Source organism: Mercurialis annua, linkage group LG1-X, assembly GCF_937616625.2.
Source record: "Mercurialis annua linkage group LG1-X, ddMerAnnu1.2, whole genome shotgun sequence".
In the NCBI taxonomy this organism is placed as follows: domain Eukaryota; kingdom Viridiplantae; phylum Streptophyta; class Magnoliopsida; order Malpighiales; family Euphorbiaceae; genus Mercurialis; species Mercurialis annua.
Genome location: NC_065570.1, coordinates 56,788,146 through 56,801,078, shown reverse-complemented (window position 1 = coordinate 56,801,078; position 12,933 = coordinate 56,788,146). Strand labels below are relative to the sequence as shown.

The 12,933-nt window shown below is 31.5% G+C and overlaps 2 protein-coding genes across 5 annotated transcripts; both read left to right on the top strand.

Moving 5' to 3' along the window:
* Positions 1-4,633: 4,633 nt before the first annotated feature.
* Positions 4,634-6,714, top strand: LOC126666964 (30S ribosomal protein S9, chloroplastic). Its single transcript, XM_050359905.2, has 2 exons — positions 4,634-5,096; positions 6,263-6,714. Exons 1-2 carry the CDS (start codon positions 4,758-4,760, stop codon positions 6,548-6,550), a joined length of 627 nt encoding a protein of 208 aa, XP_050215862.1. The 5' UTR covers positions 4,634-4,757; the 3' UTR covers positions 6,551-6,714.
* A 1,490-nt stretch (positions 6,715-8,204) lies between these two features.
* On the top strand, positions 8,205-12,173 carry LOC126666928 (probable E3 ubiquitin-protein ligase ARI1). Of its 4 annotated transcripts, none has more exons than XM_050359857.2 (7): positions 8,205-8,670; positions 8,740-8,772; positions 8,851-9,127; positions 9,553-10,033; positions 10,258-10,806; positions 11,002-11,129; positions 11,557-11,763. In XM_050359857.2, exons 1-6 carry the CDS (start codon positions 8,527-8,529, stop codon positions 11,123-11,125), a joined length of 1,608 nt encoding a protein of 535 aa, XP_050215814.1. In that variant the 5' UTR covers positions 8,205-8,526; the 3' UTR covers positions 11,126-11,129; positions 11,557-11,763. The 4 variants fall into 4 exon arrangements, with proteins under 4 accessions (XP_050215814.1, XP_050215825.1, XP_050215806.1 ...); XM_050359868.2 differs by having other exon boundaries at positions 11,566-11,762; XM_050359849.2 differs by lacking the exon at positions 11,557-11,763 and adding an exon at positions 11,849-12,173 and having other exon boundaries at positions 8,206-8,670.
* The last annotated feature ends 760 nt before the right edge of the window (positions 12,174-12,933 follow it).

Below are 12,933 nucleotides of genomic sequence, written 5' to 3'. Positions count from 1 at the left end.
CTTTCGTTTTGTTATAAATAGAGGGACAGCTAGCTCACTCATTTGACTTCCATGAACGACGTAGAGAAGATTTTCATATATAGAATCGGAAATATTGACATTTTGAGAAAAATCAAAGTCAAAATTAGTGATAAAAATTTAATTCTCTAAATACACTTTATATTTTTAGAGATAAATGTAAGGCATAATGTCTTAAAAAACCCTGACCTTTCGTCCCCTTTTCAATTCTACCCTGGCGTTGCAAATCTGTCAATTTTACCTTATTTTGCATTTTTTCATTTTAATTGTACCCAAAGTATAAAATTGATCTTTTTTTATTTGGTAAAAATTCTCTAAATTGACCCTTTTTGCATCACATTAACTTTTTATATTAAATTTACCATTTTTAAAAAAAATTATTGAACTTTTGTCAAATAAATAAAGGTCAATTTTATGCTTTAGGGTACAATTGAAATGAAAAATGCAAATTGGGGTAAAATTGATAATTTTTCAACATCAAGGTAGGATTGAAAAGAGGATGAAAGGTCGGAGTTTTTTTAAGCATTAAGCCTAAATTTAAAATATATTTATCTGTCAGTTTACAGTTATATTAAAATTTTATCAATTAAAATTGTGAAGTTTTTTTTTTTTAACTGATCAAGTAAAATTCACATAAATAAATACAACATATGATACACATTTTGAATATAGTTATCTATATTAATAAATCAACAAATAGTATTATTTTTTGAAAATGTATCTATTAAAACGGCCAAATTAGTTCTTTCAAATTATATTATTTATATAATTTTAAACTAAAATAAAGAATATTTATTTTATTATATTTATCAATTTTACGAATCAAAGAGGATTTTAAGTGCCAACATTGCATCTTTTATTTGATTACAAATTTTTCAATTGTTAGGTGAGGTTTTAATGACTAATACAAACAGTCCAACTTTGAAAGGAACCACAATATGCCACGTCAAGTTTACATAACCAAATAACTACCAATAAATTTGCAATTCATGTTGTACAAGTAGCAACAAAAGGTCAAATGAGAGGATAGAAGAAAATGATGGGTTCCATATCTGATATTGTTACGTAAACTTAGACCTAGCTTGGTTGAGAATAAATAGATTAGAAAAGTTGTATTTTTCGAATTTTTCTTACTTGATTTAATTTATACATTCTACTTCCGGGGGAGTTGGATGTTTGACTTTTCTTTGACTAGCCCTAACAAAACCCAAGAAAGTAGAATTTCCATATCATTTTTGTTGTATTTTTCTAATTTAATCTTAACTTTTTTTCTTTTTAAATTTATATAAAAAATATTTTTATTTATTTCAAAAAATATACCTATATTATTTTATAATTATTATTTATAATAAAATTTAATATTTTTATTTAATATTTTATATTATATAAAATTTAAATAAAAAATATAATTTTTAAATTTTAATATTTAAAAACTCTCTCAAATAGTACTTGAATTGTAAAATAAGAGTTAATAAGTAAAAATTAAATTATTTATTGCTCGATCTAAAAAAATATTTATTTGTTTAATAATATAAAAACTATCACATGATATTTTTGTCTTTTAATTAAAAATTAATTTCGTACTTCCCGGAAAGTAAAAATCAAAACAAACAATATTTATCAACTTGTTGAGAAGTTAACTTCCCAGGAACTATACTTTCCGGGAAGTTAATTTCCCAGAAATTGCTATAAAACGAACTAAGCGAGGCCTTAGTTGGTTATGTAAAAATGATGAACTATTTATTAAATATATGACATTTAATATTATTAAATATCATAACCATTGACCAATGAGTATTTGATTTTAATTTAAATATTACTAATTAATGAATTGGTTAATTTCATTTGATAATAACATATATCACATATTTAATAGATAGTTCATAATCTTACGTCGCTAACTAGGTTCATGCAAGCATTTTTTTTCTATATATCCGTCTTATTTAATCATACTATATATTTAATTTAGGCTAAACCCATCCTGAGGTCCCTCTACTCTTCATTTTTTTTCCATTGGATCCTTTTACTTTATTTTCTCTTTATCGAGTCCCTTTACTTTCGTTTTCGTTGTTTTTATACCCCTAAACGTATGAGATGTGGAGAGTGTGTTACACTCTCCGTTAAATATTAAACTTCTGTTAAATAATGATGTGTCAAAATATAAAAATATAAAAAATAATATGACTAAAATATAAGGATTAAATAACATTTTTTTCCAAAAAAAAAAATAATGCTGGAATATTTTTTCGAATTTCTATTTTCCTCCATTAATGGAGGAGAGATGTCTCTCCTCCCTTAATGGAGGAAACACAGGTTTCCTCCAAATGGAGGAAACAAAGGCTTCCTCCATTTGGAGTAAACCTGCTTGTTTCCTCCATAACGGAGGAAACGAGATTCACCTACTTGTTTCCTCCATGAGGAAACGAGCAGGTTTCCTCCATTAATGGAAGAAACCTTCATTTCCTCCATTAATGGAGGAAAAAAAGGCCACCACCTTGGTGGTGGGCATTTTTTTTTGGTATTGTTATTTAAAAAAAAATTAGAAAAAATTAGAATAAATTGAAATTTAATTTATTTAAATTAAATTTATATGAGGGTAGCGAGAATAAAATTACGGATTAAATTTTATTTCGGAAAAAAATCAAGTTTCGAGTTAATTTCTTCATTAATTAATTTAATTTAAAGTTTGGGTTTGATTTTGTTTTGTATGATAAGTACAAGGGTTTTATTGTATTATAAACTAAATACAATAGGTTTAATGTGTTTTTATTTTATTTTTGAGATTAAAATGCCATTTTTTATTTTTCGCCACTCTCAGTAACGGAGAGTGTGTTGCACTCTCCGAATTCCATCCATAAAAGGGTGTAATAACAACGAAAACGTAAGTAAAGGGACTCTATAAGGAGAAAATGAAGTAAAGGGACCCAATGAAAAAAAAGTGAAGAGTAGATGGACCTCAGGATGAGTTTAGCCTTTAATTTATTTATACTGAATTTTGAAATTTTTAACTCTAATTAAATAATCTTTATAATAGTCTTTAATAATCCTACCAAACTCAGATTCGTCGACCATTGAAGTCTGTAAACCATCCACTACATCTTTAGCGTCTACTTCAAAAAGAACATGAGAATATCCAAGAGAATTAAGTAACCCACAAACCAATTTCTAGAAGAGCAAGAGCCTCTGCTTCTTTTCAAATAAGAATTCCATCTTGAAATTGATAGCACATGCCACAAACTGACTCCGATCATTCCTTATGATCATATCTTGTCTATCTCGTGCAAAAAATTACAGCATCAATATTACATTTCAGTCTATCTGAAGGAATAAGTGACCAAGCAGACCTGGAGACTCTATCATATTTATACAGCACCTAAGCATTCTTCCTCGAGTCATAAACAATCCAATCCTAAAGGCTTACCGAGATATTTATAATAGCATGGGCGTCTCGTTCATTAAAAATCTCAAAGAGCATTCCTACTCTTTAGATCCCGGAATTAACAAGTCACTCACCATAATGTTTCGAAAACCCTGAGCAATTGCATTTTCAACCATAAAACTATATCTTCTTTTTAACCAAGGTTCATGCCAAACACTAATATTCTCCTTTCCATCTACAACCTCTCTCCAAGACTTTATGAGAACTCCAAACACTGCTTTAAGTAAAACTTGGGTTATGGGGCTGGAAGAGAATCCCCCTGTGAATAATATCTTATTTTGAAAATCCTACTAATAAGAGTGTTCGGGTGAGAGATAAGTCCCCACCTCTATTTCCCTAGCATATCCATGTTGAAATTTTGCAGATTTTGAAAACTCAAACCACAATTATATTGTCTGACACACAACTTTTCCCATTGATACCAATTTTTAGTTAAATATACATTATCTTCTTCATACTTATTAGTAAGGATGAGCAAAAATTATAATCAAGGTTTTCAGTTAATTTGGTAGTCCGATTACTTCGGCTAATCAAACAAATTTAATTTGATTATGGTTAAAAGTTTCAAAATTTTAATATTATTCATATATTTTTATTTATTTTTAAATATTGTTTTTATATTTATCAAATTCATCAACTAATTCGGTCGATTAAATTTTATATTTTTAAAATTTTGATTAGTTTAGTTTTTAAACATTATTTTGCTCAAATAAATTAAAATAAACCGCTTTAATTTTTATAATCAGTTGGCTTTTAACAAAACACAGTGTTGTTCACCCATATGTGCAAGTGCCAACTAAGATTCATTTTATTCTCTGAACTTGACACAAAATATCAATTAAAGTTAACTTGATAGCTTTAAAAAAAACTATAAATATGATATTTGATTTATTTGACTTTTTTAACTTCAATTTGTCTATTAAGTTTTGCGACTTCAGCTCCAATATGTATACAATGCTCTGATCATTTATTGACATCTTATATGAGGGGATAAAACGAGTAAAAATGTCAAATTCGGGATGTTGTTTTTCAAAAGCCATAAATTTAGCCTTAATTGATATTTTGTACCAAAGTTAGGGGGCAAAATGAACCTTTATTGAGAAGTCGGAAGTTCTTAAACGGCGTCGTCGACTCACACTCATCCTCCTAAAAGGGCCTCTTTGTCAATTGGCACAACATTATCCCCTCCACACTTTGTTCTTCTTTTCACTCACTGAAACTGGAGATAGGGAAATTAAATAACATCAAACAGCCATTAAAATCGGAAAAAATTAATTAAAATTGTAAAGAAAAAGAAAAAATGTCAATCGCACTCTCATCTCTTACCTCCTCCTTATCTTCACTTTCATTTTCTTCACAAATTTCTCAAAAACCTAACAATGTCTCTGTTTCCTTTTCAAAGTCGAAATCTCTTTCAGTCTCCTTCAAACCATCTCCTGCTCAGCTTCGTGTCTCCGCGACCGTTGCTTCTCCGGCTGAACCACAAACTGACGACCTTAAGAAATTGGTGAAATCGAGGCTTCCCGGTGGTTTCGCTGCTCAACCTATCTTCGGCACCGGCCGCCGTAAATGCGCCATTGCTCGTGTCGTTCTTCAAGAAGGCACCGGACAAGTTGTCATCAATTACCGCGACGCTAAGGTTACTTTTATTTTCTCTTTCCATCTCTATTATTAGCGCATAATTTTATTTAGAATAATTCTGATTTCGATTTGAAGAAATTATAAGAATTTTTTTTTGTTTTGTGTTTTAATTTGGCTGCATACTGCTGCATAGGTAGGTTTTTAGTTTTTATCTTTTAATGTGATTTATATCTCAAATCCGCAACACGAATATTACGTCTTTTAAGTACAATCTGAAGTAAATTTTAGTTTTGAACTCTTGATTAAACTAGTCTGTCGTCGCGTAATACTTAGCATTCATTTACAATTATCTGTTTTACAAATTGATATTTTATGTGTCTTGCTGTTTTAGTTTCTTCTAAAGCACCATAATAGTAGTTCTAGCCCGGATTTTGAATCCTTAATTAATAAATATTCAGGTAAACCCCCCGTCTATAATCAGGATTAGCCATCTGAACAACCGTGCATTTGAATATGTAATAAGTACTTTTCACTTCCATGCTGTCAATTACTTGAACTGATAAAGAAATTCATGCCTTTACTGGATTCATAGTGTAGTAGAGTTCTTGTGAGAGAGATTCGTAAAAATCCAGTGCAGACAATATATTCTCGAATAGATAAAGCATTGGGGTTACACTGTTACTTTTGCTGTTTGAATTCATTGCTTAGCTGGTAAACCTGTCAACCTTACAAAGAACAGGGTCCTGCTAATTCATTTCGGAATGGTATATATGGACTTGGTTTTCGACATGGTTGAAGAGACAGGGGAACAAAATGGCTTATCCTGCCAGTAGTTTCTAGTGACAAAATAGCTATATTTCCCATCTTGCTTATATGACTTTCATCATATTACTTTTTGAAGGTCGAGCATCAGTATCTGACTTTCATGAGGAATGAGTAGATTTTGATCACTGCAGCTCAACTTTGCATGGATGATAAATCATTTTTAATTTGCTCTGATATGATTTTGTTTTATTCTTTTCTGGCTTCTGCTCTTAATGAGTCCATTTTACAGCCATATGCAAATCCCACAGAAAAGGGATCATTTTTGTTTATTCTTCGGACTATGGCTTTTAACTGCAAATCATACTATGTGGATAAATGCTGAACCTCCCATTTCACCGGAGATGAGAATGTGATTTTGCATTATCTGTAGGTGTAAGTTGTTTTGATGATGCTGTGCAGGAATATCTTCAAGGCAATCCATTATGGCTTCAATATGTGAAAGTGCCATTGGTTACTCTAGGATATGAGAGCAGCTACGACGTGTTTGTGAAAGCTCACGGAGGTGGCCTCTCAGGTCAGGCACAGGCAATCTCACTTGGCATTGCTCGCGCTTTGCTAAAGGTGAGTGCTAACCATAGATCCCCTTTGAAAAAGGAGGGGCTCCTGACCAGGGACTCGAGGATTGTTGAGAGGAAGAAAGTTGGTCTCAAAAAAGCTCGAAAGGCTCCACAGTTCTCCAAACGTTGAAACTTGGTTTTTCTTATTGCTGTACCTTTGAATTCCATCTTCCTTTTTCTTAGTACATTTTTTTATGTGAAATTAATCAATTTATGTAGGAAGTAGAAAAACTGAGACGTTTACACTGTACGCAAATAATATTTAAATTTTATCTTTAATTGTTTTTTTTGTAATTTCATTCATGTTCACTAGTCAGTATATAATTATTTATGTTAATGGTGATCTGCTTATATGGCTTTGTTTCATAATCTGTCTGACCAATGTTGACGATTTATTACAAATAATTTTGATTTTTGGCTGTCTCCTAAACCCTATCACATTATGACACGTCATTAAAATAATGGCACTATCGTAATTTTGTTTATTACTTATTTACACTTTTAAATAGGAATATTACGATAGTGTCATTATTTTAATGACGTGTCATAATGTGATAGGTTTAGTGCACGGATGACGTGGTAGACTGAGTCTACCTAAGAATTTCTCATAGTGTTCATTAAAAAAATAAAACAATTAAATTAACTTTAAATGAATGTTTATAAAGAATTCAAAATATATTGTCATCTAACCAGCAAAATCCACTAACACGTTATAAGCACTAATTTGATTCAAAACAAACAAGTTTAAACACTTAAATGAATAAAATAATTAGTCAAAAAAATTATAGACATCTAAAATTAAGGGAAGCGATTCTCGCACTCCAACTTTAATATCTGCCCTCCACTATATTTGCAGCTGGACACTATTACTGTTGTCTATCTATCAAACATTTATGTTGTTTTCGTAATAATCTATCAAAAGACAATGATGTGGAGGGTTATTTTTTTTTTCATTCACGTCAACCAACATTGTAAGTTAAATTTCACATTTTTAAAATACTTTTATTAAATTAAAAAAAACATATAATCAAAGAATATTAGCATAAAACAATAAAAACAAATACATCATACATATGATAACGATGCAACAATAATTCATCTCAAATAATTTTGAGTAAATATAATATTTAGCAACAAACAAAAAATAAATAATTTGTCTACTGAATTGAATTTTTAATTTTTTCTTGTTTATAAAATTTATTTATTCATGTTATTAGTCCACATGAAATACCACCATCCTCAACATATTTTATGTCTCATCAAACATTTATTTTTTAAAATATCAAAATTACTATTGCAATTGTCGCTATATTTACATTTTAATTTTAAAATAGTAAACGGAAAATTCAAAAATAAAATCATAAAAGAGAAAATCTTTATAGCTTATGTAACATCCATGTTATTGTGAAATAATTAAAATATTAAAAATTGTGTTCTTTTTTAATTTTATTAAAAAAAAGTAGCTAATTTTGTAGCCGATAGAAATATTAATAAAATATCTCTATGTTAAAACGTAATTTCTTGTCCGCCAATCTTAATCTGTATCTTTGGTTGAGATTTTACATTTTTTGGAGATTGACATTTTCAAATTAAGAAACATATCTTTTTTTTTTCCTACGTATATAAATATGTCATTATTTGTGGTGTAATTAACATATGTTTGTTTGATTAGGGATAAAAAAAAAGAAAAAAACACCAAGGATAATATAGGTAATTGCAAAAATATAGTGGAGTGCGGAAATAAAAGCAAGGAGTGCTAAAATCCCTATCCAAAATTAAATAGGAAAAAGTTAGCTGAGATTGTAATTTTCCTATAAATAAGAAAAATTTCAAAAAAGAAAAGAAAAAAGGTAAACGGAAAGTTGTAGCGACTTATATGAACAGATTCCCATTAGCACCAAAACTCTTCCTTTACAGCAGCCAGCATGTATGTAAAAACCCCAACTAAACCTTAAATCACGGCCTTTAACTCAGCACCACCATCGCCAATTTGAGAGGAGAACCGGAAACAGCAGACTCAGCAAAACCCTTTTTTTTTTCTTTACTTTGCATGCTCAAATACTTGATCTCTGTTTCTTGTTTCGCGCTTTAGCCATTCTCGCCCGGATGGTGGATTATACGAGCAGCGACGACGATTATTATGAACAAGATTACGATGATTTTGATTATGACTATGGTGATTCTGATCTTATTAATGACACACAATCTGACACTCAGATGCTGCCTGCTAAATCTACTCCTCTTCCTCAGGTCAAAATTTCGTTTTTTGTCTTACAGAATTATTTTAAATTTGTTTCTTAATCCTCTCTCGTTCTACAGGTAATCACCAAAGAATCTCTCTTGGCTGCACAGGTAAGAGTGTCTGTCCACCGTAACTAGATTATTTTCCATAATTATTTTCTTAACAGAGGGTTAATTATTGTGTTGCAGACCCATGATATTTGTAGAGTAAGTGACTTTTTATCACTGAAAGAGTTTGAAGCACGGAACTTACTTATATTTCATCAATGGGATGTCGATAGGGTGCTTGAACGGTTTATAGAGAATGGGAAAGAAAAATTATATGCCGAAGCTGGTGTCGCAATCACTAACCATTCCAATGACTTGTCTCGGCTATTACCTGTTACTGAATGCAGTATTTGCTTTGATGATGTATCTGCTACCGAGATGACTGCCATGGACTGTGCTCACTACTTTTGCAACAGCTGTAAGTTCATTTATTTAATTAAAGCTTCGAGTCATCGCAGTTTTCGTTTTCGTTAAAGCAGTTTTAGATTGTCTAGCGTTTTCTCCTTAAGAAAAGCATTTCATCATTGATTTGGTTTATACTTTATACATAGTTTTGCAGTCACTTATTCGTACTAGAGGTTTCCTTTGATTATGATCAAGTAATTAGCAATAATGTTTTTTTAGGTCAGTTATGAATCATCAGTGTGTGTGCTTTTTGTATACAAAATCGGTATCAAGTTTTGATCAAGTATTTAAAGAATTTACCTTTCAACTTCCTCCAACTCTAAGTTCTGAGTCAGTCAGACGGTTATGAATGTTTCTCTTTCTGATATTGTGCAACTATATGGACGTTTATCTTTCTGATACTTACAGAGATGTTTTTTTCTCATGGCCTTTCTGTAGGTTGGACTCAACATTTTTCTATTAAGATTAAGGAAGGGCAGAGTAGATGCATTAGGTGCATGGAACCTAAGTGCAATGTTGTCTGTGACGATGCAAAAATTAGACAATTAGTTAATGCGAGTGATCCTAATCTTGCTAAGAAATTTGATCGGTTTCTTTTTGAGTCATATATTGATGACAACAAAAGAGTCAAATGGTGTCCTAGTGTTCCCCATTGTGGAAATGCAATAAGAGTCGAGGAAGATGAGCTTTGTGAGGTTGAATGTGCGTGTGGTAAACAATTTTGCTTTAGATGTTTGTCTGACATACACTCACCTTGCTCGTGTATAATTTGGGAAATGTGGTCCCAGAAATGCAAAGATGAATCAGAGACAGTTCATTGGATTACAGTCCATACAAAGCCTTGCCCAAAATGCTGCAAGGCAGTAGAAAAGAATGGGGGATGCAACCTAGTATACTGTGTTTGTGGACAAACATTTTGGTGAGAATTCTTATCTCTCCTCTTCTGTCTTATTTAATGATCAAAAGATTGCAGTTCTATAATTTCAAAATATTGATAATGACTCTCTTTGTATACTACGTCGACGATCTTGTTGTTATGCTGCCATTTGCATTAGGCCTCTGTTCTTGTCAACTTACTAATTTTTAGTTGCTTATTTAATCTTCATTTTTGAGCTGATTGTTTGCTTTGCGCTGTTTATGCAGTTGGCTCTGTGGTGGTGCCACTGGGGCAGCTCATACTTGGACGAGTATAGCTAACCACAGCTGTGGTCGATACAAAGAAGAGCATTTGAGGAAAAATGAGCTTGCGAAGAGGCACCTTAATCGCTATATTCACTACCATACCAGATACAAGGCACATATCGAGTCTTTGAAGCTTGAATCTGATCTTAAGCTATCCGTAGAGAGAAAGATATCCACACTGGAAGCGAGGGAATTCAAATCTAAAGATTTCAGTTGGATAGCGAATGCAGTACCGTTACTTTCCAGATCAAGGCAAATTCTTTCTGTTACCTATGCATTTGCATATTGCATGTTCGATGGTGAGTTGCTCGAGCATAAGATGACAGACAAGGAGCACGAAATTAAAAAGGACTTGTTTGAGAAACAGCAGCAGCAGTTTGAGGGAAACATTGAGAAACTCTCCTCGTTTCTACTCGAGAAGTTTGAGAATTTTGAAGAGGATGCAATACAAAATTTAAGATCAAAGATCATCGCTGTTTCTGGGTCAACTGATAATCTCTGCCAAAACTTGTGAGTAATTGTTTAAACTTTAAATCGAATTAATTAGTAAAATGCTATCGTTGTGGTTGTGGAATTCTTAAGATGATCGACTATAGCCTAGACACTAATTACTGATCCGTAGCTGATATTTTTCTTTTCGGTCTTTCTAACAAGATGAAATTATGATTAAAAGTATTGATAATGAAAATAATTCTATGTTTGCAGGTATGATTGTATTGAGAATGATTTATTGCCCTCCCTAAAGGGTGACGTTCATAAGATAGCTCCGCACAAGTCGACAAATATACTCAGAAGCATCACACCCTCGTATGAAAGGACACTGGCATGAAATGGTACGAATATTTCACAATCTTTGGGCTGAACTAGATTTATAGACCTTTTACACAACGGTTAACAACGTTGCTTTTACATTTTGTTAACTAAACTTTGATATTTACATCAACTGGAGGTTATTATAGCAATTTTGGTCATAATTTCTTTATGTGGCAACAAAATATGTGTGGTTATCAAACGCATTGCTATAGTAACATTTCGTTCATGTAAAAATAAAATTTCAATTACGAAAATATAGCAAATGAAACCATAGTAACTCTTCTTTAAAAGAGTATCTAAATATTTTATAAATGCTTATTATCCCTCTTCTTTTTTGTCTTAACCATGGAGAAAGTTACATTAAGCACTATTCTGTAATTTGGAACGAAAAAGTTTCATTATATCAATAAAATTTTACTGGTTCCTAATGTAAATCAAACAATTAAGGACGTAAAGTTGATGGTGGATGTTCAACGCTCCGATGATAATATCCGGAGCTACTATCGAAATGCTTTATCCATTGGTGAGCTCCAACAAACAGACTGGCTTTTCTTGATCTACATCAAATGACTATCACTATAGGAAATTAGTACTTATTAATCTCTATCCTTTGATGTCTTATCTATTTTTTTTTTGGTACAAGGGAGGAGGCAACAATGCCTAAAACAGCTTATAATCTAACATTATAATCATAAACATTATTCTGTTCGATTACCATAACATCGTCATTCTCACGCAGGATATTACCATCATTTAAATTTTCCATCAAAGTATCAGACGGGTCCGGATCAACAGGGTGTTGGAAAACTCGAGGAATAGCTGCCTTACCTGACTTTGAATTGGTTATTGCGTGATGACCAACATGAGGCCTGATTGTACCATTAGAAGTTGAGCTAGTATGCTCATGACAAGTAGGATTAGGCCTTGAATGATTGTAAGCAATTGTAACCACTGAGTGTTTACTAGAATCAAGTGTAGTATGGCCTGGAGTGATATTATATGAGATAATTAGCCTACATACGAGCTTAGGCATTTTTAATGAGAAATTTACGATTCCAAATATCAGTTTGCACTTTTACGGTTACCATTTATATTTTTTGAATTATATGATTTTGATTAGCAATAATATACTTTTCAAATTAGAAAAAAAGCCATTAACTGAAATGGTAACCTCCATCTCCCTTGTTCATTTTGCATGTTGCCATTTCAAATAGATTATTCAGAGAATCTCGCCGAAAATAACTCCACATCCCACTTACCAAATCTTTTCACTTTCAATTACATACACCGATTCCATTCACTTTTATTTTTTTACTCATTATCAAACTCCGGCAACATTTTCATGGACTCTTCTTTTCCATTTCTTCTTCCTTTTTTCTGCTTAAAAACTATAATAAAACAAACTAAATCATGGGTTTAGGTTTTAGACTCAATTTAAAGCTGGGTTTTTCTTTTCTCTCTCAATCTCTCTCTAATTCACCTTCTAGACTCTCTTCATCATCATTATCATCTTCTGGTCAGTTCTATTTTTAATATATTCAGACTGGCATGTGCTCAATTTAATTAGGTAATGACTAATGGGTTTTGATTATAAAAATGATACTGTTAAAGGCAGGGAGGCTTTTAAGACTTATGTTTATTCATCTGCAGTTCAAATCATTGAGAATGATTATTCTCAAACTGGAGGGTTTAAGGTTTGTGATTGTAATTAATTATTGAATTTTACTATGTATACCTGCTATAATTAAATATTATGCATCGTAATCTTTATCAAGTGAATGTTGGCAAGAGATCTAATTATATGCAGTTAACCAATGATTAACT

What these genes read in the sequence shown, in the direction of transcription:
- LOC126666964 (XM_050359905.2), top strand. Translation starts at nt 4,758, where the DNA reads ATGTCAATCGCACTCTCATCTCTTACCTCCTCCTTATCTTCACTTTCA. An exon ending in TCAATTACCGCGACGCTAAG is followed by an intron (nt 5,097 to 6,262) that starts GTTACTTTTATT and finishes GATGCTGTGCAG; the next exon opens with GAATATCTTCAAGGCAATCC.
- LOC126666928 (XM_050359849.2), top strand. Translation starts at nt 8,527, where the DNA reads ATGGTGGATTATACGAGCAGCGACGACGATTATTATGAACAAGATTAC. An exon ending in AATCTCTCTTGGCTGCACAG is followed by an intron (nt 8,773 to 8,850) that starts GTAAGAGTGTCT and finishes ATTGTGTTGCAG; the next exon opens with ACCCATGATATTTGTAGAGT. An exon ending in GTTTGTGGACAAACATTTTG is followed by an intron (nt 10,034 to 10,257) that starts GTGAGAATTCTT and finishes CTGTTTATGCAG; the next exon opens with TTGGCTCTGTGGTGGTGCCA.